General features: G+C 47.5%; 1 protein-coding gene across 2 annotated transcripts in view; it reads right to left on the bottom strand.

Annotated features, from left to right (window-relative positions):
* The window catches only part of AARS1 (alanyl-tRNA synthetase 1), a 38731-nt gene extending 21295 nt beyond the window's left edge, over nucleotides 1-17436 (bottom strand). Inside the window, exons 1-5 of one of the 2 annotated variants that reach the window (XM_005592535.5) lie at nucleotides 17302-17436; nucleotides 10263-10427; nucleotides 4265-4453; nucleotides 3784-3929; nucleotides 974-1165 (exon numbers count right to left, since the gene is read on the bottom strand). In XM_005592535.5, the coding sequence (XP_005592592.1) occupies nucleotides 974-1165; nucleotides 3784-3929; nucleotides 4265-4453; nucleotides 10263-10406 (671 nt within the window). In that variant the 5' untranslated portion in view covers nucleotides 10407-10427; nucleotides 17302-17436. The remainder of the gene's footprint in view (nucleotides 1-973; nucleotides 1166-3783; nucleotides 3930-4264; nucleotides 4454-10262; nucleotides 10428-17301) is intronic. The other variant, XM_015442924.4, reaches the window with a different exon arrangement.
* Between the last annotated feature and the right edge of the window lie 9596 nt (nucleotides 17437-27032).

Below are 27032 nucleotides of genomic sequence, written 5' to 3'. Positions count from 1 at the left end.
AAAGGAAGGAGAATTACTCCGGGGTTCGTTTAAGAGTGAGGCAAGGCCAGGCGCAGTGGCTCAATCTGTAATCCCAGCACTTTGGGAGGCTGAGGTGGGGTGGACCACCTGAGGTTGGGAGCTCGAGACCAGCCTGACCAACATGGAGAAACTCCATCTCTACTAAAAATACAAAATTAGCCAGGCGTGGTGGCACACACCTGTAATCTCAGTTACTCAGGAGGCTGAGGCAGGAGAGTCACTTGAACCCGGGAGGTGGAGGTTGTGGTGAGCTGAGATCGCGCCATTGCACTCCAGCCTGGGCAATAAGAGTGAAACTCCATCTCAAAAAAAAAAAAAAAGGCTGGGCATGATGGCTCACGCCTGTAATACCAGCATTTTGGGAGGCCGAGGCGGGCGGATCACTTGAGGTCAGGAGTTCGAGACCAGCCTGGCCAACATGGCAAAACCCCATCTCTGGCTGGGCACGGTGGCTCACACCTATAATCCCAGCACTTTGGGAGGCCAAGGCTGGCAGATCACAAGGTCAGCAGTTCAAGACCAGGCTGACCAACATGGAAACCCCATCTCTACTAAAAATACAAAATTAGCTGGGCGTGGTGGCACATGCCTGTAATCCCAGCTACTCGGGAGGCTGAGGCAGGAGAACTGCTTGAACCCGGGACACAGAGGTTGCAGTGAGCCAAGATCACACCATTGCACTCCAGCCTAGGCAACAAGAACAAAACTCCATCAAAAAAAAAAAAAAAAAAAAAAAGGTACAGCAAGCATGACATTATGGGAATAGCTCTCAAGAAGCTATTAGGTGCAATAAGGCTTAGTTCTTGAAAGAACAGGCCTATCCTTGTTCCAGAGATCAGACGGGTAATCTGAGAAAGAAATGAGCATTTAGCTGAGAAGACAACCACACAGCTCCGAGTTCCTCTTCCCCCGCTCAGCTCAAGGAAAGGAATGGAGTAGACCCCAAGGCTACCTGTTATACTGGATGAACACAAGGTTCCAGATCTCCAGCACATTAGGGTCGTCCTGGTTGACAAGGTGTGCGGCATCCCGACCACCAATCCGGTCGTAGTGTATCTCACTGCAAGGACCGCAGGGGCCTGTGTCACCCATCTCCCAGAAGTTATCCTTCATGTTGCCTGGGAGGATTTTGGTGTCATCCAGCCTGACAAAGGAGTAAAGATAAGCCCAGTTATAGCCCCAACAAAGAGTTCTGCCCAGACTTACAACTACCACAAATGAAATTCTTAGGATTGGCCGCACACAGAGGCTCACGTCACTGCACTCCAGCCTAGGCGACAGAGCGAGCCTCTGTCTCAAAAAAGAAAAAAAAAAGAAAAGAAATTCTTAGAATTTTTAATAAAGAAGTTCCAACCTTCAGAATTACTAATGCTAAGCCTGCACATAAAACCTGCTAAAGAAACAGAACATGACTCTTCTCAAGAGTGCCTACAATAGAAAAGAATACAAAATATACACATGCTATGATCAAAACTCAATGAAAATACACAAGGACACGAGTAAGGCCTAGAAAGGAACACATAATAATGAAAACAGCCATGTACATTCCTTGAACTCAGGAGTTCGAGACCAGCCTAGGCAACATGGAGAAACCCAGTCTCTCTAAAAAATTTTTTTTTTTTTTTTTTTTTTTTGAGACGGAGTCTCGCTCTGTCGCCCAGGCTGGAGTGCAGTGGCCGGATCTCAGCTCACTGCAAGCTCCGCCTCCCGGGTTCACGCCATTCTCCTGCCTCAGCCACCCGAGTATCTGGGACCACAGGCGCCGCCACCTCGCCCGGCTAATTTTTTGTGTTTTTATTTTTTATTTTATTATTTTTTTTTTTGAGACGGAGTCTGGCTCTGTTGCCCGGGCTGGAGTGCAGTGGCCGGATCTTAGCTCACTGCAAGCTCCGCCTCCCGGGTTTACGCCATTCTCCTGTCTCAGCCTCCCGCGTACCTGGGACTACAGGCGCCGCCACCTCGCCCGGCTAGTTTTTTGTATTTTTAGTAGAGACAGGGTTTCACCGTGTTAGCCAGGATGGTCTCGATCTCCTGACCTCGTGATCCGCCCGTCTCGGCCTCCCAAAGTGCTGGGATTACAGGCTTGAGCCACTGCGCCCGGCCTCTCTAAAAATTATTTAAAAAATTAACTGGGTGGGGTGATGTACACCTGTAGTCCCAGCTACTTGGGAGAGGATCACTTGAGCCCAGGAAGTTGAGGCTGCAGTGAGCTGTGATCATGCCACTGCACTCCAGCCTGGGTGACAGAGTAAGAGCTGTCTCACACACACACACAAGATTGTGCTTGCTTAATGAAATGTAGATACACAGTACAGGAAGTCAAGTAAAAGAGGATTTTAAAAACCAGGGTCAAGATTAATATTTAATTTTTACACGTGTTACTACCCAAAACTCCAACTACACTTAGACTACAGAGTCAACCAAGTAAGAGTTTTAGATCAAGTAAAAGGGGAAGTTGGGTTGGAATAATATATCTAGAGCAAAAGTAATTAAAAAAACAGAGAAGCAGCCCTATTTCCAAGTATAGTAAAAAGCTATGCACTAAAGCACAAAAGAATTAAGTAAAAAGAACAAGAAAATGAGGCAAACACATCATGGGCAGCTCAGCTATCTACAGAGGGCACACACCCCATGTTCAGATTCTCCTTGATGCAGCACTTCACAAATTCTACTAAATTCACAGCACAGAACACATATAGCTCACCTGCTGTCTTAGCTTTTATAGTATTTATTATACTTTAGAATTATATTATGTTTAAAAAAACTGGTTAGCCACAGTGGCTGATGTCTGTAATTCCAGCAATTTGAAAGGCCAAGGCAGGCAGATTGCTTGAGCTCAGGAGTTCAAGATCAGCCTGGGCAACATGGCAAAACCCCGTCCCTACAAAAAATACAAAAACCAGCCAGGAAGGTGGTGCATGCTTCTAGTCCTAGTTACTTGGGAGGCTTGAGATGGGACGATCACCTGAGCTCAGGCAGTAAACTATGATTACACCACTGCACTCCAGCCTGGTTGAGAGTGAGACCCTATCTCAAAAAACAAAACAAAAAAATTCCTTTTTCCAGCCGGGTGCAGTGGCTCACGCCTGTAATCCCAGCACTTCGGGAGGCCGAGGTGGGCGAATCACCTGAGGTCAGGAGTTCGAGACCAGCCTGACCAACATAGTGAGACCCTTATCTTTAAAAAAAAAAAAAGATGGGCTAGGTGGCTGATGCTTGTAATACCAGCACTTTGGGAGGCCAAGGTGGGCAGATCACAAGGTCAGGAGATCAAGACCATCCTGGCTAACACAGTGAAACCCCGTCGATACTAACAATATGAAAAAATTAGCTGGGCGTGGTGGCGGGAGCCTGTAGTACCAGCTACTTGGGAGGCTGAGGCAGGAGAATGGCGTGAACCTGGGAAGGACAGCTTGCAGTTAGCTGAGACTGCGCCACTGCACTCCAGCCTAGCTGACAGAGCAAGACTCTGTCTCAAAAAATAAATAAATAAATAAATAAAATAAAAATTAAAAAAAGATATGAATGCATCTAAAAATAATTACTCTGTCACCCAGGCTGGAGTGTAGTGGAGCGATCTCAGGTCACTGCAACCTCTATCTCCTGGGTTCAAGGGATTCTCTCGCCTCACTCCTCCCTTGGGCATCTCAAAATGAACCCAGAGATGGGAAATGACCACGTATTCCAGGTCATAAAACCCCACTCTGGCACTGAGTGTCTTTTCACTCCTCCATACTCTCAAGAAGTGATCTGCATTCTTACCCCAAATTTTGCCAGATCTGTTTGCATTCCAGATCTGGTTCTAAGCCAGCTGCTTCATCCCCGCCAAAGTAAGTAACATAAAGTCTTCCAATGGGAATGCCAAACTCTTGAGTGAGGAGTTCCAGAGCCATCTTACATGCCAGTTCCTACAAAAAGAACAGAGAGAAAGATATGGAACATCACCAAACCAAAATCTATTTAGTATGAAACCAGATCCTAGGAACAAAGACACAAAATCACAACACGTTCACTCTAAACTCAATCAAATTCAAGATCAGTTTATAGAAGAAATCCAAATATATACTGAAATCATCAAATTACAGGTACTACTTCCAGGAAATCTTAGAATTAATAAATCCCATTCATTCCTGAATCAGCTACATATTTCACATTTTAAAACATGCAAAATTAGCACCCAGTTCCCACTGTGGAAAAGACCATTTTCCTCAAAACCCTAGTGGTTCTCCTGCTCTGAACTTACCTTAAAGTAATCTCCAAAAGACCAAGAGCCCAACATCTCGAAGAAGGTGTGATGATAGACATCCTTGCCCACATCGTCCAGGTCATTGTGTTTGCCCCCAGCCCGGATGCATTTCTGGGTATTGGCGGCTCTGCTCAGCTTTGCCATGGGGTGAGATGGGTCAATTGTGTTCAGGAAGATGGGTTTAAACTAAAAAAGGAAAGCAGTTCAACTTTTAAAGGGTGCAGGTGATGTCAGGTGGCCACACATTGGCAGGAAGAGACCACCACACACTAACTGTGCAGTTCATGATTAACATGCCTGGAATATAGACATCTGTCAGAACAGGTGGCCTGGTGGAGCCAAAGCAGAGGGTAGCCTCTCATGGAGTAGTTTCTCCTTGAACCTAGCTCCCTAACAGTCCCCAACACCACCAGTGACACCACCTGCAGAGGGGAAAGGCCTGCCAGATCTAACAGCCAAAGGTTGATGTGGTGAAACCTGGGCTTCTTCACAAGTCTCTGATGTTCAGGGCTTATAACATCTTTCTGGAAGAACTTATTCTGAAAATTGATATGTTCACTTGGCAGTAAATGTGAGGAAGAAGAAAAAAAAACCTGACACATATTAAGGGAATAAAATCGGCACGTTGATGAACGATTGGATGTATCAGTCATCTAGCTGGGACGGCCTTGCTCTGAGGATGTACCAGTCATGCTTTGATGTGTCATTGTTATTTGTTAACTTTGCTTTATATTTCCCACTAGACCTGTTCAATTCACTGCTATTCAATTTGGTAACCACCAGACAGGTTTTCTTTTTTTTTTTTTGAGATGCAGTCTGTGTCGCCCAGGCTGAAGTGCAGTGGCGCAATCTCAGGTCACTGCAACCTCCATCTCCCGGGTTTAAGCGATTCTCTTGCCTCAGTCTCCCAAGTAGCTGAGATTACAGGCATGCACAGGTACACCTGGCTAATTTTTGTTTTTTTCAGTAGAGACGGGGTTTCGTCATGTTGGCCAGGCTGGTCTCGAACACCTGACCCAAGTGATCCGAAGTGATCTGCCCGCCTCAGCCTCCTAAAGTGCTGGGATTACAGGCGTGAATCACTATGCCCAGTCTTACCATTAGACACTTGTGACCATGTAAAACTGAATTAAAATTAGGCTAGGCAAGGTGGCTCATGCCGGTAATCCCAGCACTTTGGGAGGCCAAGAAGGGAGGATTCCTTCGACCCCAGGAGTTCAAGACCAACCTGGGAAACATAGGGAGACCCTGTCTCTATTTTTAAAAAAATCAAAAAGTAAAATTAAATAATTAGTAATTAATATTTTTAAAAATTAGAAATTCTCAGCCGGCACAGTGGCTCATGCCTGTAATCCCCAGCACTTCAGGAGGCTGAGGTGGGTCCATCACCTGAGGTTGGGAGTTCGAGACCAACCTGACCAACATGGAGAAACCCTATTTCTACTAAAAATGCAAAATTAGCCAGGCGTGGTGGTGCATGCCTGTAATCCCAGCTACTCAGAAGGCTGAGTCAGGAGAATCACTTGAACCCGGGAGGCAGAGGTTGCAGTGAGCCGAGATTGTGCCACTGCATTCCAGCCTGGGCTATTCAGCCTGGGCTATATCTGTCTCAAAAAAAAAAAAAAATTAGAAATTCTGTTCCTCAGTCACACTAGCTCAATAATCACACATGACTGATGGCTGCCATGTTGAAAAGAACATTTCCGTCACTGCAAAAAATTCTACTGGACAGTCTTGTGCTAGATCATGAACTCCTTGAAAGCAAACACTCTCTCACTCATCTCTGTATTTCCGGCACCTAGCTGGGTGCCTAATATCATTTCGAATTGGGGGGAAAAAAAAAAGGTATTTGTTGATCAAGAGGCAATATGGCACAAAGGTTAAGGAAATGACTATCAGGGTTCAAGTCCACACTGGCACTTACCAACTATGTGAACATGAGCAACTGACTTGAACTCTCAGTGCCTCGGTAGGGATGGCAACAGAGTTGGGCATAAATGAGTTTAATGTATGCGAAAGACAAAGAGCAGCACCTGGCACATAGTAAGTGCTGCATGCAGGCTGACAGCTATTGTCAATAAGAAAATGTTTACAAGGTCAGGCGTGGTGGCTCACGTCTGTAATTCCAGCACTTTGGGAGGCCGAAGCAGGCGGATCACGAGGTCAGGAGTTCGAGACCAGCCTGGCCAAGATGGTGAAACCCCATCTCTACTAAAAATACAACAATTAGCCAGGCGTGGTGGTGGTTGCCTGTAGTCCCAGCTACTTGGGAGGCTGAGGCAGAAGAACTGCTTGAACCTGGGAGGCAGAGGTTGCAGTAAGCTGAGATTGTGCCACTGAATTCCAGCTTGGGCGACAAGGCCAGGCGCGGTGGCCTACGCCTATAATCCTAGCACTTTGGAAGGCCAATACGTCGGGATCACCTGAGGCCAGGAGTTCGAGATCAGCCTGGCCAACATGGCGAAACCCCGTCTCTACTAAAAATATAAAAATTAGGCCAGGTGCGGTGGCTCATGCTTGTAATCCCAGCACTTTGGGAGGCTGAGGCGGGCCGATCACGAGGTAAGGAGATCAAAAGCATCCTGGCCAACACGGTGAAACCCTGCCTCTAGTAAAAAAAAATACAAAAAATTAGCCGGGCGTGGTGGTGGGCGCCTGTAGTCCCAGCTACTCGGGAGGCTGAGGGAGGAGAATGGCATGAACCCGGGAGGCAGAGCTTGCAGTAAGCCGAGATTGCGCCACTGCACTCCAGCCTGAGCGACAGAGCAAGACTCTGTCTCAAAAAAAAAACCACAAAAAACAAAAAACAAATTAGCCAGGTGTGGCGGCAGACACCTATAATCCCAGCCACTGAAGCAGAAGAATCACTTGAACTCGGGAAGGGGAGGCTGCAGTGAGCTGAGATTTTACCATTGCACTCCAGCCTGGGCAACAAGAGCAAAATTCTGTCTCAAAAAAAAAAAATAAAAGTTTACAAACATTGGACTCCCTGGTTCTTGTTGAGGCGGCTCATGTGGGAGGTGACAAAGCTTGGACCCAGGTATGCCTGAATAGAAACAGAAGCTTTCCAGGGTTCCAAAAGCCTATCTCATTGAATAAGACCACCTAAAATTAGTGCCTCCAATTCTAGGTATATGCATAGGACTCACATATAACTGAAAATATTTTTCTTTTTTTTCCATTTTGAGACAGGGTCTTGCTCTGTCACCCTGGCTGGAGTCCAGTGCATGATCACGGCTCACCTCAACCTCCTGGGCTCAAGCAATCCTCCCACCTCAGCCTCCCAAGAGGCTGGAACTACAGGTGTGAGCCACCACCAGCTAATTTTTCCATTTTTCTTTAATTTGTTTCTTTTCCTTTCAGACAGGGTCTTCCTATGTGGCCCAGGCTCCTCTCCAACTCCTGGGCTCAAGCAATCCTCTTACTTTGGCCTCCCAAAATGCTGGAATTACAGGCATGAACCATTGTGCCTGGCCCATTAATTTTTATTTTTTTTTTGAGACGGAGTCTCACTCTGTCACCCAGGCTGGAGAGCAGTGGCGTGATCTCGGCTCACTGCAACCTCCGCCTCCCAGGTTCCAGCGATTCTCCCGCCTCAGTCTCCCAAGTAGCATAATTTTTTTGTGAGACCAGTCTCACTGTGTTGCCCAAGCTGGTTTGGAATTCCCAGGCTCAAGTGATCCTCCCATCTCAGCCTCCTCAGTAGATGTAATTACAGGGGCACTGTGCCCTATTTTTCGTAATTTTATAGTTAATATTTTAAGAGGTAGACTATGTTCCCACTGTTTCTAACTTTCCATGCCAGAAAAAACACCTAAGAGAAAAGAAAATGTCAACTCATCCCAGAGTGAGGAGCATCCTAAGGGCTGCAGATGCACTGGGTGAGCATCACAGGAAGAGAACCATCACAGGAAAGCCCTGAGAACACCATCTAACCTGAACCCACTTCAGCCACAACCAGCCTGGGAAGTATTTAGTGTCACAGACATGCTGACAAGTTCCTCTTCAACTCCTTTATAAACTTGTCATGCTTTCATTATTTCAAGAGTTAACCCTTTTCTCTCACAATAAACCTTTCAAATGTCTTTTTCTTTTCTTTCCTTTTTTGAGACAGGGTCTCACTATGTTGCATAGGCTGAAGTGCAGTGGTATTATCAGGGCTCACTGTAGCCTTGAACTCCCAGGCTCAAGTGATCATCCTGCCTCAGCCTCCCGAGAAGGTGGGACTACAGGCATACACCACTACACCTAGCTAATATTTGTATTTTTAGTAAAGACAGGGTTTCACCATGTTGCCCTAGGCTGGTCTCAAACTTCTGGATTCAAGTGATCTGTCTACCTTGGCCTCCCAAAGTGTTGGGATTACAGGCGTGAGCCGCTGTGCCCAGCCTCACGTATATTTTTCATTCAACCTCCCCAAACTGTACTAATAAATTTTCTTCAGCAATGGATCCAGAGTGGCACTGGTGGCAATAGTTTCAAGAAAGGGGTTAGGTGGGCGGGGTGTGGTAGCTTAGCCTAGCCCTGTAATCACAGCACTTTGGGCAGCTAAGGCAAGAGGATTACTTGAGGCCATGGGTTCGAGACTAGCCTGAACACCTTGGTGAGACCCCATCTCTGCATATAAATAAATAAAATAATTTAGGCCAGGCAAGGTGGCTCACATCTATAATCCCAGCACTTTGGGAGGCTGAGGTGGGTGGATGACCTGAGGTCAGGAGTTCGAGAACAGTCTGGCCAACACAGTGAAACCCCGTCTCCACTAAAAATACAATAATTAGCCAGGCATGGTGGCGCATGCTTGTAGTTCCAGCGACTTGGGAGGCTGAGGCAGGAGAATCGAATGAACTCAGGAGGCGGAGATTGCAGTGAGCCAAGATTGCACCACTGCACTCCAGTCTGGGCGACAGAGAGAGACTGTCTCAAAACAATAAATAAATTAAAAAATAAATAAATAAAATAATTTTAAAAGCTGACATGCTGGAGCATGCTTGTAGTTCTAGCTACTTGGGAGGCTGACGTAAGAGGATCACTTAAACCCAGGAGTCTGAGGCTACAGCATGCTAGGATCATGCCACTGCACTTCAGCCAGGATGACAAAGTGAGACCCTTTCTCTAAAGAATAATAGCTGGCCGGGCGTGGTGGCTCATGCTGTAATCCCAGCACTTTGGGAGGCTGAGGCAGGTGGATCACGAGGTCAGGAAATCAAGACCATACTGGCTAACACAGTGAAACCTCGTCTCTACTAAAAATACAAAAAATTAGCCGGGCGTGGTTGTGGGCGCCTGTAGTCCCAGCTACTCGGGAGGCTGGGGCAGGAGAATGGCAAGAACCTGGGAGGCAGAGCTTGCAGTGAGCGGAGATGGTGCCACTGCACTCCAGCCTGGGCAACAGAGCAAGACTCTGTCTCAAAAAAAGAGACCAGGCGCGATGGCTGATGCCTGTAATCCCAACACTTTGGGAGGCCGAGGTTGGTGGATCATAAGGTCAGGAGATAGAGACCATCCTGGTTAACATGGTGAAACCCCGTCTCTATTAAAAATACAAAAAATTAGCCGGGTGTGGTGGCGGGTGCCTGTAGTCCCAGCTACTCGGGAGGCTGAGGCAGGAGAATGGCGTGAACCTGGGAGGTGGAGCTTGCAGTGAGCTGAGATGGCGCCACTGCACTACAGCCTGGGCAACAGAGCAAGACACCGTCTCCAAAAAAAAAAAAAAAAAAAAAAAAAAACCACTAATGTTTGAGTACCTACTATGTGCGAAATACTGTGCTAAACATTTCGTATGCCTTACCCTATTTGCCTCTCACTAAAACCTACAGGCAGGCAATATTATTCCTTATTTTGCAAAGAAACTGAGGTCCACCACATAAAGTTCCACAAGATCACACAGGGAGTGACACAACCGGAATTGGTCTGACCCCAGGGCTGTGCTTTTATCTCGACTCTGCTGCCTCTTATGTGAACAAACAGCCAAGAAAAAAGGAAAAACCCTTACCTGGTTCATGCCCGCATTGGCAAACAGCAAAGTAGGGTCATCCAATGGGATGGTGGCAGACGAGTGAATGTAGGTATGCTCGTTCCTCTTGAAGAAATCTATAAATCGCTGCCGGATTTCACTTGCTGTTAGAGTAGAGTCCATCTTGAAAGTCACTCCAAAGAACTAATCAAAGAAAAAACAATGAAGGAAAATTAGGGGAGTTGAAAGTCAAAGTAGGCATTACACAAGACTTCTGGCTTCTCAAGCCAAGTCAAAGCAGGACTCAGGTGAGCTGTTTGATCCTAAAACCTCTATGTTGTAATGCCCAAGGCTAAAATCATCATCAAAGCAACACCACAGCACCAACAGACAGCAGCCCCATCTGTTCTTCCTTCCCATGCCAATTTCGAGAGGTTCAACCCCCAGCACACCAAGCACAGCACGGCTGAATGTTTGTTCATTAAACAAATATGTATTGAGCATCTGCTCTGTGCCAGGCCCTAGACCAGGAATTAGAAACAAGAGGGACAGCCAGGCGCGGTGGCTCATGCCTGTAATCCCAGCACTTTGGAAGGCCGAGGCGATCAGATCACAAGGTCAGGAGTTCAAGACCAGTCTGGCCAACATGGTGAAACCCCATCTCTACTAAAAATACAAAATTGGCCGGGCGCGATGGCTCAAGCCTGTAATCCCAGCACTTTGGGAGGCCGAGACGGGTGGATCACAAGGTCAGGAGATCGAGACCATCCTGGCTAACACGGTGAAACCCCGTCTTTACTAAAAAATACAAAAAACTAGCCGGGCGAGGTGGCAGGCGCCTGTAGTCCCAGCTACTTAGGAGGCTGAGGCAGGAGAATGGCGTGAACCCGGGAGGCGGAGCTTGCAGTGAGCTGAGATCCAGCCACTGCACTCCAGCCTGGGCGACAGAGTGAGACTCCGTCTCAAAAAAAAAAAAAAAAAAAAAATACAAAATTAGCTGGGCATGGTGGCGCGTGTCTGTAATCCCAGCTACTTGGGAGGCTGAGGCAGGAGAATCGCTTGAACCCAGGAGGCACAGGTTGCAGTGAGCCAAGACCGCGCCACCGCACCCCAGCCTGGCGACAGAGTAAGACTCCATTTCAAAAAAAAAAAAAAGAAAAAGAAAAAAAGAAAAAAAGGGGGACAAAGACCCTCAGTTTAGTCCAACTGGGGAAGAGGGAGAACAGTTCAGGAGACCAGGGTTTGAGTTCTAGCTCCAAGTCCTGAAGGAATCACTTCACCAATAAAAGAAGGGGTCCATATGAGATTATCTCTAAAGATCCCTTCAGCTCTGTGTTAATACACAAGCCTAGAACTGCAAAGTTCCATTATCCCCAAAGCCAGGGTCTCTAGGTTTGGCCTGATATCTTGGTGAGCAGCAATAGTCCTGGGGATGGGCCTATCTGTACAAGGGACCACCTGTATGTAGCAGGAATGTACCTACCTCTATGTATCCTACATCCCCCAAGAACCCTAACATCAAACGGCTGCCTTCCAGCCATTAGATTACTAGGGAGTGGGGATGTTGTAGCCCCACTTTGGAGGCACAGCTTACCGAAAGTGAAACAACAAGGGAATTGGTGGAGACGGAAACAACTTTATGACTTCAAAGTCCTTTCACGAGTTGGGCGTGGTGGCTCACACCTGTAATCCCAGCACTTTGGGAGGCTAAGGTGAGAGGATTGCCTGAGCCCAGGAGTTTGAGACCACCCTGGGCAACACAGCCAGACCTTGTCAGTACAAATAGTAAAAAAATTAGCTGGGCATGGTGGTGCGTACCTGTGGTCCCAAATACTTGGGAGGCTGAGGTGGGAAGATTGAGCCCAGAAGAGTGAGGCTGTAGTGAGCTGTGATTATGCAACTACACTCCAGCCCAGGCGACAGAGCAAGACCTTGTGTCAAAAAACAAAAAAACAGGCCGGGCATGGTGGCTCAAGCCTGTAATCCCAGCACTTTGGGAGGCTGAGACGGGCAGATCACGAGGTCAGGAGATCGAGACCATCCTGGCTAACATGGTGAAACCCCGTCTCTACTGAAAAATACAAAAAAACTAGCCGGGCGAGGTGGCGGGCCGCTGTAGTCCCAGCTACTCGGGAGGCTGAGGCAGGAGAATGGTGTAAACCCAGGAGGTTGAGCTTGCAGTGAGCCGAGATCTGGCCACTGCACTCCAGCCTGGGCGACAGAGCGAGACTCTGTCTCAAAAAAGAAACAAAAACAAAAACAAAAACAGCTCTTTCACAGATACTACAATTTCCCTGAGAGACAGGCTGGGGAGAAGTGACAGGCTTTGGTGAGAGTGCTGATCACTGGCATGGTGTTGCAGTGCCACACAGTGCTGTGTCTAGAAAAATGAGAACCATATCTCATTCACAGTATTAACATTGTTATCAAAGTGTCTCTGGAATTCCAGACCCAACTGTAACCTTAATTTACTTTTGTCTGAGTTTAGTTCCTTTTCTGTACAAAGCAGTATCTACCCTGCCTATTCAACTGAGGTGCTGTGAGGATCAAAAGCTATACTGTATTTGGAAGCAATCTGTAAAATGGAAAACCTTACGCCGGGTGCGGTGGCTCACGCCTGTAACCCCAGCACTTTGGGAGGCCGAGGCGGGTGGATTACGTGGGATCAGGAGCTGAAGACCAGCCTGGCCAACATGGTGAAAACCCATCTCTACCAAAATACAAAAATTAGTCAGGCATGATGGTGAGTGCCTGTAATTCCAGCTACTCAGGAGGTTGAGACGGGAGAATTGCTGGAACCCGGGAGACGGTGGTTGCAGTGAGCCGAGACTGCGCCACTGCACTCCAGCCTGGGTGGCTAAGGGAGACTCCATCTTAAAAAAAAAAAAAAAAAAGAGGAAAACCTTGACGGAACAGAGTGGATATTACTTTTAAGTTGTTTAGCTGAAAGTTTTCTTTTTTTCTGGTTCTGTCCAGACTGGAGTGCAGTGGGACAATCACTTAAGTAGCCTTAAACTCCTAGGCTCAAGTGATCCTCTTGCCTCAGCCTCCCAAGTAACGGGGACTACAGTTGAAAACCACCATGCCCAGTTAATTTTTTTTTTTCTTATTTTTTTTGAGACAGAGTCTCACTCTGTCACCCAGGCTGGAGTGCTATGGCACAATCTCAGCTAACTGCAGCCTCCACCTCCCAAGTTGCTGCAATCCTCCTGCCTCAGCCTCTCAGGCAACTTGGATTACAAGCACATGTCACCACACCCAGCTAATATTTGTATTTTTAACAGAGTCGGGGTTTCACCACATTGCTCAGGCTGGTCTCGAACTCCTGACCTCAGGTTATTTGCCAGCCTCAGCCTCCCGAAGTGCTAGGATTACAGGCATGAGCTACCATTCCCAGCTAATTTCTGTTTTTGTTATAGATGGTGCATTGCTATGCTGCCCACGCTCGTCTCGAACTCCTGGCCTCAACCTCCCAGTTGGGATGGCATGAGCCACAATGCCCAGCCAGTTTTCTTCTTATGAGGAAGATACAATAGAGATGTACAAAGTGAACAGGAGATCCTGACTCCAGCTACTTTTCAAAAGACACATGAATTTCCCATTTTTGCTTACTCATTCACCATAATGAATGCATACTATGTGCCAAGAATCAAAATGAATGACAGCCTATGTCCTTCCTGGGGAGACGATCATATACAGAATTAACTGCAGTATTGTGTAAAAGGACTGAATATATCAACTATGAGCCTACGAAGGCTGGAACTATTAAAAGCTGTATCCCCACATTCATTTATTTACCCCATTTATTCAATATAAATTCAATACATTTATTCAACATAAACTCATTCATTTATTCACTGGAAGGCTGTATGGGATTCAGAGGTAGCACAAAGGCAGAACCTCAGGTTTCACTTAATAACAAGAGCTGTAAACGTCTTGGGTGCCTTAAATCACACTGTGGCTCCAGCCACTCCACAGGAATTTTTTTTGAGACAGGGTCTCCCTCTCTGTCACCCAGGCTGGAGCACAGGCAGTGGTGCAATCATTTGGCCTTCCAGGCTCAGGTGTTCCTCCCACCTCAACCTCCGGAGCAGCTGGGACTACAGGCATGTGCGACCACACCCGGCTAATTTTTTGTATTTAAAAAAATTTTTGAGGCCGGGTACGGTGGCTCATGCCTATAATCCCAGTACTTTGGGAGGTCGAAGGCAGGTGGATCACAAGGTCAGGAAATTGAGACCATCCTGGCTAACATGGTGAAATCCTGTCTCTACTAAAAACACACACAAAAAATTAGCGGGGCGTGGTGGCACACACCTGTAATCCCAGCTACTTGGGAAGCTGAGGCAGGAGAATCGCTCGAACTTGGGAGGCAGAGGATACAGCGAGTCGAGATGATGCCACTGCACTCCAGCCTGGGCGATAGAAGATTTTCGCCCGGGTGCAGTGGCTCATGCCTGTAATCCCAGAACTTTGGGAGGCCAAGGCAGGTAGATCACCTAAAGTCAGGAGTTCGAGAACAGCCTGGCCAGCATGGTGAAACATGGTGAAACCAAAAATATAAAAAAATCAGCCGGGCGTGGTGGTGGGCGCCTATAATCCTAGCTATTTGGGAGGCTGAGGCAGGAAAATTGCTTGAACCTGGGAGGCGGAGGCTGCAGCGAGCTGAGATCATGCCATTGCCCTCCAGTCTGGGTGACAGAGCGAGACCTGTCTCGACATTTTTTTTTTTTTAGACAGGTCTCTGTCACCCAGGCTGGAGGGCAGTGGCACAACCACAGCTCATTGCCACCTCCGCCTCCTGGGCTCAGGTGATCCTCCTACCTCCGACCCTCAAGGAGCTGGGACGACAGGTGCTCACCATCATGAACTGGCTAATTTTTTTGTAGAGACAGGCTGCTCTCAAATTCATGAGCTCTGGCCGGGCGCGGTGGCTCAAGCCTGTAATCCCAGCACTTTGGGAGGCCGAGACGGGCGGATCACTAGGTCAGGAGATCGAGACCATCCTGGCTAACACGGCGAAACCCCGTCTCTACTAAAAACACAAAAAACTAGCCGGGCGAGGTGGCAGCGCCTGTGGTCCCAGCTACTCGGGAGGCTGAGGCAGGAGAATGGCGGGAACCCGGGAGGCGGAGCTTGCAGTGAGCTGAGATCTGGCCACTGCACTCCAGCCTGGGTGACAGAGCGAGACTCCGTCTCAAAAAAAAAAAAAAAAAAAAAAAAAAATTCATGAGCTCAACCGATGGGCCCACCTCAGCCTCCCAAAGTGCTGGCACTACGGGCATGAACCACTGCACTGGGGTGCCACAGGATCTTTTAACATGCTCTTCATGTGCCAGGTAAGCTGTCTGCCCCACTCTTTTCCCTTTTCCTAGTAAACGTCTCACTTTTGATGTATCAATTCCAAAGAAACTTATTTCCGGGGCACAGTGGCTCATGCCTATAATCCCAGCTGAGGCATTTGGGAGGCTGAGGCAAGAGCATTGCTTGAGGCCAGGAATTCAAGACCAGCCTGGGCAACATGGGAACACCTGAGCCTGGGAGGTCAAAAAAAAAAAAAATTTTTTTTTTTAATTAGCCAGGTGTGGTGGTGTGCACCTGCAGACCCAGCTACTTGGGAGGCTGAGTGCAAAGGGTCGCTTGAGCACTTGCGCACTTGAGCACAGAAGTTTGAAGCTGCAGTGAGCTATGGTCACACCAAAACATTCCAGCCTAGGTAACAGGTTGAGACCCTGCCTCAAACAACAACAAATGTAAAGACACTTTTTTTTTTTTTTTTTTTTTTGGAGACCGAGTTTCACTCTTGTTGCCCAAGCTGGAGTGCAATGGTGCTCGCAATCTCGGCTCACTGCAAGCTCCGCCTCCCGGCTTCAAGCGATTTGCCTCAGCTTCCCGAGTAGCTGGGAATACAGGCATGTGCCACCACACCTGGCTAATTCTATATTTTTAGTAGAGACGGGGTTTCTCCACGTTGGTCAGGCTGGTCTCGAACTTCTGACCTCAGGTGATCTGCCTGCCTCGGCCTCCCACAGTGCTGGGATTACAGGGGTGAGCCACCGCGCCCGTACAAGATACTTATTTAAGAAAGCCTTCCCCTTCTTGCTAAGGCTCCCTCTTTTACTGTCTCACAGCCTCAAGTGTTTCCCTTCATAATTTCCACATGCGCTTAATGGCTTGTTTAATGTGCGCCTCCCCCATCAGGCTGTCAGTTCCATCCCAGCAGCAACGACTGTTTTGGGCTATTTTTTGAAACGGAGTCTCTGTCACCCAGGCTGGGGTGCAATGGTGTGATATCAGCTCACTGCAACCTCCGCCTGCCAGGTTCAAGCGATTCTCATGCCTCAGCCTCCCGAGTGGTTGAGATTACAGGCATGTGCCGCCACGCTCGGCTAATTTTTGTATTTTTAGTAGAGACGGGGTTTCACCATGTTGGCCAGGCTAGTCTCGAACTCCTGACCTCAGGTGATCCACCCGCCTCGATCTCCCAAAGCGCTCGGATTAAAGGCGTGAGCCTCCGCGCCGTCCCTGGGCTCACTATTACAGCACATCCTCAGCATCTAGTACAGTGGCTGCTAAATACGTATTTCGTGATCAGGTATACTAATCCTTTAACAGCAAGTTCGGAATTAACTCACATGCTTCAACGCACACCGAGAAATACAAATTGTTTTACAGAACAGCTGAAGATGACGGTCTAGGTGGGCCTGGACCGGCATCAGCTGTTTCATTTTAAGAAATCAGGGAATGGCTGGCTCACAGCAGGACTCCCCCCAACTGGCCCATCCTTCCTCCTGTGCTCCCACCCGCCCCAGGGGATTAAAACCAAGGGAGATGAAACCTCAGGTTGGCAACCGTTAGGTCTTGGTGCTCAGCAAATCCACCCGAGGCCGCGACACTCGCAGCGCTCCCGGGAGCGAACGCAAGGCCACACTGTCCAGCTCCCGCTCCCGCCCAGACTGGGCTTCTCCAGGCCACGCGGGGCTTGACCCTGGGGCCCACTGCGGCTGCCGAGCTTTCCCCCCAGGCTGCGGGCCCAGCCGCTCTCCTAGCACCGCAGAGCTCTCCGAGGGCCGCCTACCTCTCCTAGGGTCGCCGTCCCCAGCTCCTCCCTCAGAGTCCCCGGCCAAGGGCTCGCTGTACCTATTACCGCAGGCGCGCAGCTGTTCCGGCCCCAGGACACAGCCGGCCACAACCCGCCGCGCCCCGTCCAATCAGAGCGCGCTGACGGAAAGCACCCCGCCGCGCCTTACCTCATGAGATTTTATTGGTCAATAAACATGCCAGTCAAACTGAGGACGAATCCGCTCATTAGCGGATTCCTGGGAAGGCGGCTCTAAATTGGCTGATGCAACTGCGAGAAAAGATCGGATGGGGTGTGTCACGTGATCGAGTTAGACTCCGACTCCCGGAGGTCGACATTTTGGTTTCCATAGGCAAATTCCTAATACCACAATTGACATAGTTAATAAGGGGAGACGGTAACGTGTCTCAGTAGAGGTCACAGGTCTTGGTATAGTTCTGTTTATTTTAGTTGCTGAGTGATATGCAGCCCTCAAAGATTCTGACGTTGTGCCCATGGTTACACGTGTCCTGGGGAGACCTTGAATGTGGTGTGGAAGAAGTAACATCAGTAGTTGAGGTACAATTGGATCGGCATTTGGTCCTCGATTTGCCTTTGAAAAAAAAATATTTATAGGCCTAGGGGAGGAGGGTGAATATATATATACACACACACACACACCCACACACCCCCGCACATATGTATATGCCAGGCGCGGTGGCTCACGCCTATAATTGCAACACGTTGGGAGACCAAAGTGGGAAGATCCCCTGAACCCAGGAGTTGGAGAACAGCCTGGTCAACATAACTAGATCCTGTCTCTACAAAAAAAATTTTAAAAGGCCGGGCGCGGTGGCCCACACCTGTAATCCCAGCACTTTGGGAGGCTGAGGCCGGTGGATGACGAGGTCAGGAGATCCAGAGCATCCTGGCCAACATGGTGAAACCCCGTCTCTACTAAAAATACAAATTTATCCGGGCGCGCGCCTGTAGCCCCAGCCACTCGGGAGGCTGAGGCAGGGGAATCGCTTGAACTCGGGAGGCGGAGTTTGCAGTGAGCCTAGATGGTGCCCCTGCACTCCAGCCTGGCGACAGAGCAAGGCTCCATCTCAAAAAACAAAACAAAACAAAACAAAAAACAAAAAAAACTAGTCAGGCATGGTGGCGCAAGCTTGTAGTCCCAGCTGCTTGAGAGGTTGAAGTAGGAGGATCACTTGAGCCTAGGAAGTTGAGGCTGCAGTGAGCCCTGATCGTGACACTGCATTCCTTGGGCGACAGAGCGAGACCCTGTCTCAAAAATATATATGTATTTATATGTGAGGAATTGTATCAAACATTTCACATGTTTATTTCATTTGATTTTAAAACTGTGTATGAGGTCAGCTGGAGTCCCCTTTTTACAAATGAGGAAATTACCTTGCACAAGTTCACACCCAATAGTATGTTGCAGACACAGGATCCAAACCTGTGTCTATTTAACACCAAAGCCCATGCTCTTAACCACCGCACTATTACCTACATCATCTGATATATCCAAATACACAGGTAATAAATTGTGCTGCTGATCATAACTCAGTTACAGACATTAGAGAAGAATACTACTTTTTATGTAAAAGAGCATCCTACACAAAAAGGTCAAGCCCAAAAGCCAGTAAAAAACATAAATCATTTTATTTACCTTTCCAGTTCATAGCAGCTCATGAATAGTAATCATCAAACCTAACATTTGTTGAGCACTTAGTATACAGCAGGCACCAATCTAAGCTTTTAATCCTCACAACCCTGTAATGAGTAACTATTACTATCTGCTTTTAATAGAGTAAAATAAGGCAGAGAGAGAGGTTAAGTAACACAGAGAAGGGCAAAACCAGGAGACACAAGTGTTTATTCTGATCCACAGTGCCCTAAATAGCATATATTTAGCCTAAACAATCTGGGAAATGAATCAGACTTCTGTGCCACCACACTTAGAAAGCTAAAAGGCATGTATGAATCGTACTTTCAAAATAAAATAATGCAGGTCATAACGTCAATAATTCAGTTCTGCTGCCAGAGTTGTTACTAGGATAGTATCTTCACTAATAAAATAATTATAAACAGATTAAAATAATTTTTTGGCCGAGAGTGGTGGCTCACGCCTGTAATCCCAGCACTTTTGAGAGGCCAAGGCAGGTGGATCACAAGGTCAGGAGATTGAGACCATTCTGGCTAACACGATGAAACCCCGCCTCTATTAAAAAATACAAAAAAATTAGCCGGGCGTGGTGGCGGGCACCTGTAGTCCCAGCTACTCGGGAGGCTGAGGCAGGAGAATGGCGTGAACCCAGGAGGCAGAGCTAGCAGTGAGCTGAGATCAGGTCACTGCACTCCAGCCTGGGCCACAGAGTGATACTCTGTCTCAGAAAATAAATAAATAAATAAATAAATAAATAACTTTTTATTCATCCATTAAGACAGATTGTAGGCCAGCACAGAGGCTCACACCTGTAATCCCAACACTTTGGGAGGCCAAGGCAGGAGGATAAATGGAGCCCAAGAGTTTAAAACCAGCCTAGGCAACAGAGTGAGACTCTGTACAAAAAAAAAAAAAATTCTTTTTAACTAGCTAGGTATAGTGGCATTCACCTGTAGTCCCAGCTACTGAAGAGGCTGAGGCACGAGGATCATTTGGAGCCCAGAAACTGAAGGCTGCAGTGAGCTAAGATCTCATGACTGCACTCCAGCCTAGGTGACAAAGCAAGACCCTTGTCTCTCTCTCTCTGTCTCAATAAATAAATAAATAAATAAAATTTAAAAAATTATAAAAACAACAGCAAACAGAAACAGGCCAGCATGATGGCAGAGTTTCACTCTCGTTGCCCAGGCTGGAGTGCAATGGCATGATCTCGGCTCATGGCAACATCTGCCTCCTGCCTCAGCCTCCCAAGTAGCTGAGATTACAGGCGCCCACCACTATACCCAGCTATTTTTTTTTTTTCTATTTCTGGTAGAGACGGGGGTTTTCACCATGTTGGCCAGGCTGGTCTTGAACTCCTGACCTCAGGTGATTCGCCTGCCTCAGCCTACCAAAGTGTTGGGATTATAGGCGTGGGCCATCGTGCCCGGCCGCCTTGTCTCTTTTTTTTTTTTTTTTTTTTTAGAGATGGAGTCTCACTCTGTCACCCAGGCTGGAGTGCAGTGGCCCGATCTCAGCTCCCTGCAAGTTCCGCCTCCCGGGTTCACACCATTCTCCTGCCTCAGCCTCCCAAGTAGCTGGGACTACAGGCACCCGCCACCTCGCCCGGCTAGTTTTTTTGTATTTTTTAGTAGAGGCACGGTTTCATCGTGTTATCCAGGATGGTCTCGATCTCCTGACCTTGTGATCTGCCCATCTCGGCCTCCCAAAGTGCTGGGATTACAGGCTTGAGCCACCACGCCCGGCCAAGCCTTGTCTCTTAAAACAAAAAAAAAAGATAAATTGTAATTAAGGCCCAATAGTCTCATTCCTGTATAACTAATGGTATTTTTCTGTGATATTTTTCTCTTGTAGATAATGTCAACTACATGCTAGAAAGAAAGCTATCTTAATGCAATGTGCAAATTATATATTTTAGGAAACTACTGGCAATTTCTTGATTTATTCTAGGTTAAGCAAATAGGCCTGTAGGTGGGAGTGAGCGCTATGCACATGGCTTGCTCTCCAGTAGAACATTTGTTGAACTTCATCTTGGGGCATGAGAAAGATAACCAAAGGCCTCAAGATAGTACAACAGCTGTGATTGCGCCACTACACTCCAGCCTGGGCGGCAGAGTGAAACCCCGTCTTAAAAACAACAGGCTGGGCACGATGGCTCATGCCTGTAATCCCAACACTTTGGGAGGCCAAGGTGGGCAGATTACCTGAAGTTGGGAGTTCAAGATCAGCCTGGCCAACCTGGTGAAACCCCATCTCTACTAAAAATACAAAAATTAGCTGGGTGTGGTGGCGGGCACTTGTAATCCCAGCTACTCGGAAGGCTGAGGCAGGAGAATCGCTTGAACCTGGGAGGCAGAGGTTACAGTGAGCTGAGATTGTGCCACTGCACTCCAGCCTGGGTGACAAGAGCGAAACTCTGTTTCAATAAATAAATAAATAAATAAATAAAATTTAAAAAATTATAAAAACAACAGCAAACAGAAACAGGCCAGCATGATGGCACATGCCTTTAATCACCACACTTTGGAATTCTGAGGTGGGTGGATGGCTTGAGCTCAGGAGTTTGAGACTAGCCTGAGCAACAGGGCAAAACTCAATCTCTACAAAAAAATACAAAAATTAGCTGGGTGTGGTGGCATGCATCTGTAGTCCCAGCTATTCAGGAGGCTGAGGTGGGAGGATCGCTTGAGCCAGGGAAGCAGAAGAGGCAGTAAGCCATGATCGTGTCACTGCACTCCAGCCTGGGTGACAAAATGAGACGGTGTCTCAATTTTAAAAAAGAAAGAAATGGAAACAAGTGGAAAAAAAGAAAAAAAAAACTAATATAGCTTTGGAAGGATGTAGCTCTAGACTCTTAACTCTCCCAAGGCATCTTAGCTACTTTATAGCATCTATCAAATGGGTTTACAATGCTCACTTACTCGGTACTAAGTCAAATGGGGATGGCTGAATTTTTAAGAGCCTCTGGGCCTGGCGCGGTGGCTTACGCCTGTAATCCCAGCACTTTGGGAGGCCGAGGCGGGCGGATCACGAGGTCAGGAGATCCAGACCATCCTGGCTAACACGGTGAAACCCCGTCTCTACTAAAAATGCAAAAAATTAGCCGGGCGAGGCGGCGGGCGCCTGTAGTCCCAGCTACTCGGGAGGCTGAGGCAGGAGAATGGCGTGAACCCGGGAGGCGGAGCTTGCAGTGAGCCGAGATCGCGCCATTGCACTCCAGCCTGGGCGACTAAGCGAGACTCTGTCTCAAAAAAAAAAAAAAAAAAAAAAAAAAAAAAGCCTCTGAAGGAATATTTCAATTGAGCATATTATTTTTTTTTTGCCTCACGTATTTTTCAGACCATAAAACGCTAAAGGAATCACCTAGGATCTAAAATGCTGCTAAATTGAATAGGCCTGGGATAGGGCCTGAAAGCCTGCATTTTTAACAGGCTTCAGGTGATATTTATGCTGCTGAGAGATTATACTTGGAATACCAAGGGTTAGAGGATGTGCGTCTGCACCTATTTGTTCAGATGCAAAATTTTGAAAAGTTTGACCCACGGGGGAGATGCTAATGGCTCGTCATTCACCAAATGAGTGACCACTATGTGTTAGTCACTGAGGATCAAGATTAAAGACGGCAGACACTGCCCTGACCTCATGGAGTTCCCAGTCTCACCAGGAAGCCAGGCATTTAGCAGGAAACAAAGCCCTCTGCGAGAGGCTTGCGCTGTGGTCCCCCGAGTTCCTAGGCGCTTCCGCTAGCGCTGTACCGTCCCCTCAGTTGATTGGCTAACAGGATTTCCAGGTCTCAGCCAATGAGGCTCCGGCTTGGCCACTGCCAAGAGCGGCGGTTGTTGGAGTGCAACTGCCATGATCAGCTGCGATGGCCGGGGCTGCCGGCCAGGTCCGAGGTCGCGCCCTGAGGCGGTTTCCCATCACCCTGCCTGTGGGCGACGTGAGTATCTGCGAGGGTAGAAGCCAGACCCTTTCCCCCATATTTAGATGCCTTCCTCGTCCCTACTCCTGGGAAGAGGAATAACAGGATTTCTCGAGGTTTCGGCCCAAGGTCTTAGCCTTGTGATCTAGAATCCTCCAGCTGTGAGGTGGGTACTTCCTGTGATTTCAGGGTAAACTGAGACTGGCTAGACTCACGTGGGAGTAAATGTAGGAGACTGAATTCCAATCCAGATGCTCTTATTCCCCGAATCCTCTTCTCTCCACGCCCACTTTGGAAACCAGGTTCCTTCTTAGCTGGAGTCTCACCATGCGCAGGTGTGTTGGAGGTGAACTGAGGAGAATCTGGAACCCCGATGCTATTTTCAAGTTTTTTGTTTTGTTTTGAGACAGGCTGGAGTGCAGTGGCACAATCACGACTCACTGCAGCCTTGAACTCCTGGGCTCAAGCAATCCTCCCACTCGGTCTCAGGACTAGCTGGGACTACAGGCTCGCGCCACCACACCCAGCTACTTAAATTTTATTTGTTTATTTATTTATTTATTTTGGTAGAGACGGGGTCTCCCTATGTTGCCTAGGCTTGCATATTTATTTAGTAGAAGAAAAAACACATGCAAAAATCGTGTACGGGAAGGATAAACGCCAAATTTAGGATAGCTGCTGTCTTCCTGGGATGCGGATACAGAGATTATCAGCTGGACCTTAGTAATTTTATTTCTTAAGTTTTGAGGTGGGAATCTAAGTATTTGTTACATTATACTCTTTCTTGTTTGTCTGAAATACATTTTTAAGAGGGAAACATGGAGCCAAGCACAGCTGCACACACCTGTAGTCCCAGCTACTTGGGAAGCAGAGGCAGGAGGACGTCTTGAGCTCAGGAATTCAAGGATATAGTGTATGCTGTAATTGTGCCTGTGAATAGCCACTGCATGCACTCCAGCCTGGGCAACATAGCAAGATCCTGTCTCTAATTAAAAAAAAAAAAAAAGAATCCCAGCACTTTGGGAGGCCGAGGCGGGCAGATCACAAGGTCAGGAGATCGAGACCACGGTGAAACCCCGTCTCTACTAAAAATACAAAAAATTAGCCGGGCGCGGTGGCGGGCGCCTGTAGTCCCAGCTACTCGGGAGGCTGAGGCAGGAGAATGGCGTGAACCCGGGAGGCGGAGCTTGCAGTGAGCCGAGATCACGCCACTGCACTCCAGCCTGGGTGACAGAGCGAGAGTCCGTCTCAAAAAAAAAAAAAGAAAAGAAAAGAAACATGCATATGGAAAATAATATCAGAGGATAAAGCATACTCAATCCACCTCCACGCTTCTAGAGACCCTCACCAGGAGCAGCCACTGTTACCAGTTTTGTGTGTATTTTAACCTGTTTTTTTTTCTTTTCTTTTCTTTTCTTTTCTTTTCTTTTCTTTTCTTTTCTTTTCTTTTCTTTTCTTTTCTTTTCTTTTCTTTTCTTTTCTTTTCTTTTCTTTTCTTTTCTTTTCTTTTCTTTTCTTTTCTTTGAGACAGAGTCTTGCTCTGTTGCCCAGGCTGGAGTACAGTGGCGTGATCTCAGCTCACTGCAAACTCTGCCTCCCGGGTTCAAGCAGTTCTCTGCCTCAGACTCCTGAGTAGCTGGGATTACAGGCACCCACCACCATGCTCAGCTGATTTTAATATTTTTAGTAGAGATGCGGTTTCACCATCTTGACCAGGCTGGCCTTGAACTCCTGACCTCGTGATCCACCGCCTTGGCCTCCCAAAGTGCTGGGATTACAGGCGTGAGCCACCGCACCTGGCCACTTTTTTTTTTTTTTTTTTTTTTTAAAGAGGAGATGGTATCACTATGTTGCCCAGGCTGGCTTCGAACTTCTGAGCTCAGGCGATCCTCCAACCTGAGCTTCAGGGGTAGCTGGGACTGCAGACACAGGCCACTGCTCCTGTCTTCTTAGGCATTTTCTATAGTGTATACAAGCATATATGGGAGCTTGGGGACTTTTGGGGTGGGGGTTCCTGTTTGTTTTGCACAAGTGAACCTACTATATATGGTCCTGCACCTTGGGCAATGTAATTTTTAACCTCATTAAACTGTTTTGCAAACTTCATTAACCTCTAGCCCTGTGAAACAATATAATTTATCTGGGAAAATATCCCCAGGGTTGCTTCTGAAGTGATGAGATGTAGGTCATGGCTACCTAGGCGGTGTTTGCCTTTTTCTTTTTAGCACACCCTCATGTGTAAGGTCAAAAACAAAAAACAAAACGTCTTCTCCAGTTAACCCTGTGAGCGTGCAGGAAAAAAGAATCATAGCAAGCAGAGTGTTCCCTGGAAATGCTTTACCCTTTCTCAAAACATTTTTACTACTACAGTACAGGTTAAATTCCACAGAGAACCCACCATGGCTTGATTTTTGTTTTTGTTGTTGTTGTTATTTGTTTATTTATTTGAGATGGAGTCTTGCTCTGTCGCCCAGGCTGGAGTGCAGTGGCATGATCTTGGCTCACTGCAACCTCCGCCTCCTGGATTCAAGCGATTCTCCTGCCTCAGCCTCCTGAGTAGCTAGGACTACAGATGCCCGCCACCATGCCCGGCTAATTTTTTTTTTTTTTTTTTTTTTTTTAGTAGAGACGGGATTTCACCACATTAGCCAGGATGTTCTCGATCTCCTGACCTCGTGATCCGCCCACTTCAGCCTCCCAAAGTGCTGGGATTACAGGTGTGAACCACCACGCCCTGCCTTTTTATTAATTAATTAATTTATTTATTTTTGAAATGGAGTTTCACTCTGTTGCCAGGCTGGAATGCAGTGGCACGATCTTGGCTCACTGCAACCTTCACCTCCCGGGTTCAAGCGATTCTCTTGCCTCAGCCTCCCAAGTAGCTGGGACTACAGGTGCATGCCACCCCACCCAGCTAATTTTTGTATTTTCAGTAGAGACAGGGTTTTACCATGTTGGCCAGGATGGTCTCAATATCCTGACCTCTCGTGATTCACCAGCCTCAGCCTCCCAAAGTGCTGGGATTACAGACGTGAGCCACCATGCCCAGTCTATTTATTTATTTTTCTGAGACAGAGTTTCACTCTTGTCGCCCAGGCTTCAGTGTGATGGCATGATCTCAGCTCATTGCAACCTTTGCCTCCTGCGTTCGAGCGATTCTCCTGCCTTAGCCTTCCAAGTAGCTGGGCTTACAGGTGTGCACCACCATGCTTGGCTAATTTTTGTATTTTTAGTAGAGATGGGGTTTCACCATGTTGGCCAAGCTGGTCTCAAACTCCTGACCTCAGGTGACCCACCCACGTCGGCCTCCCAAAGTGCTGGGATTACAGGCTTGAGCCACCACACCTGGCCTCTATCTTAAAAAACAAACAAACAAACAAACAAACAAGGCTGGGTGCAGTGGCCCACACCTGTAATCCAAGCACTTTGGGAGGCCAAGGCAGGTGGATCACAAGGTCAGGAGATGGAGACCATACTGCCTAACATGGTGAAACCCTGTCTCTACTAAAAATACAAAAATTAGCTGGGCATGGTGGCGTGGGCTTGTAATCCCAGCTACTTGGGAGGCTGAGGCAAGAGAATTTCTTGAACCCAGGAGGCGGAAGTTGCAGTGAGCCGAGATTGCGCCACTGCACTCCAGCATGGGTGACAGAGTGAGACTTCATCTCAAAAAACAAATAAACAAAAACCCAAGTGCTGAGATTACAGGCATGAGCCACCACACCTAGCTCTATTTAATTATTTTACTATTTTAATTTTATTTAATTTTTTTTCTAGACAGGGTTTTGCTCTGTCACCCAGGCTGGAGTGCAGTGGCACTATCATGGCTCACTGCAGTCTAGACCTCCTGGGCCCAAGTGATCCTTCCACCTTGGCCTCCAGAACTGCTGGGATTACATGCATGAGCCACCGCACCTGTCTGTTTTCTTCCTTTTTAACATTGTCCTGGTTATACAACCCTTACATAGGAGAGCTGCGATTCCTCTTCTTGGAGTACAAATTTATGAGTGCAGGTGCCCTTTTGTTACATGCATAAGATTGCATAGTGGTCAAGTGGACTTTTAACCAAATGGGTTTTTTGACAGGGCTGATTGCCAACACCTGGACATTTTAAATTACCAACCTGAAAAGGGAAACAGCTCTCTGCTTGTT

The sequence above is a fragment of the Macaca fascicularis genome, chromosome 20 (genome assembly GCF_037993035.2).
Source record: "Macaca fascicularis isolate 582-1 chromosome 20, T2T-MFA8v1.1".
Classification (NCBI taxonomy): Eukaryota; Metazoa; Chordata; class Mammalia; order Primates; family Cercopithecidae; genus Macaca; species Macaca fascicularis.
Note: the sequence above shows the minus strand (reverse complement) of the source record. Positions and strands in the feature narration are given on the sequence as shown.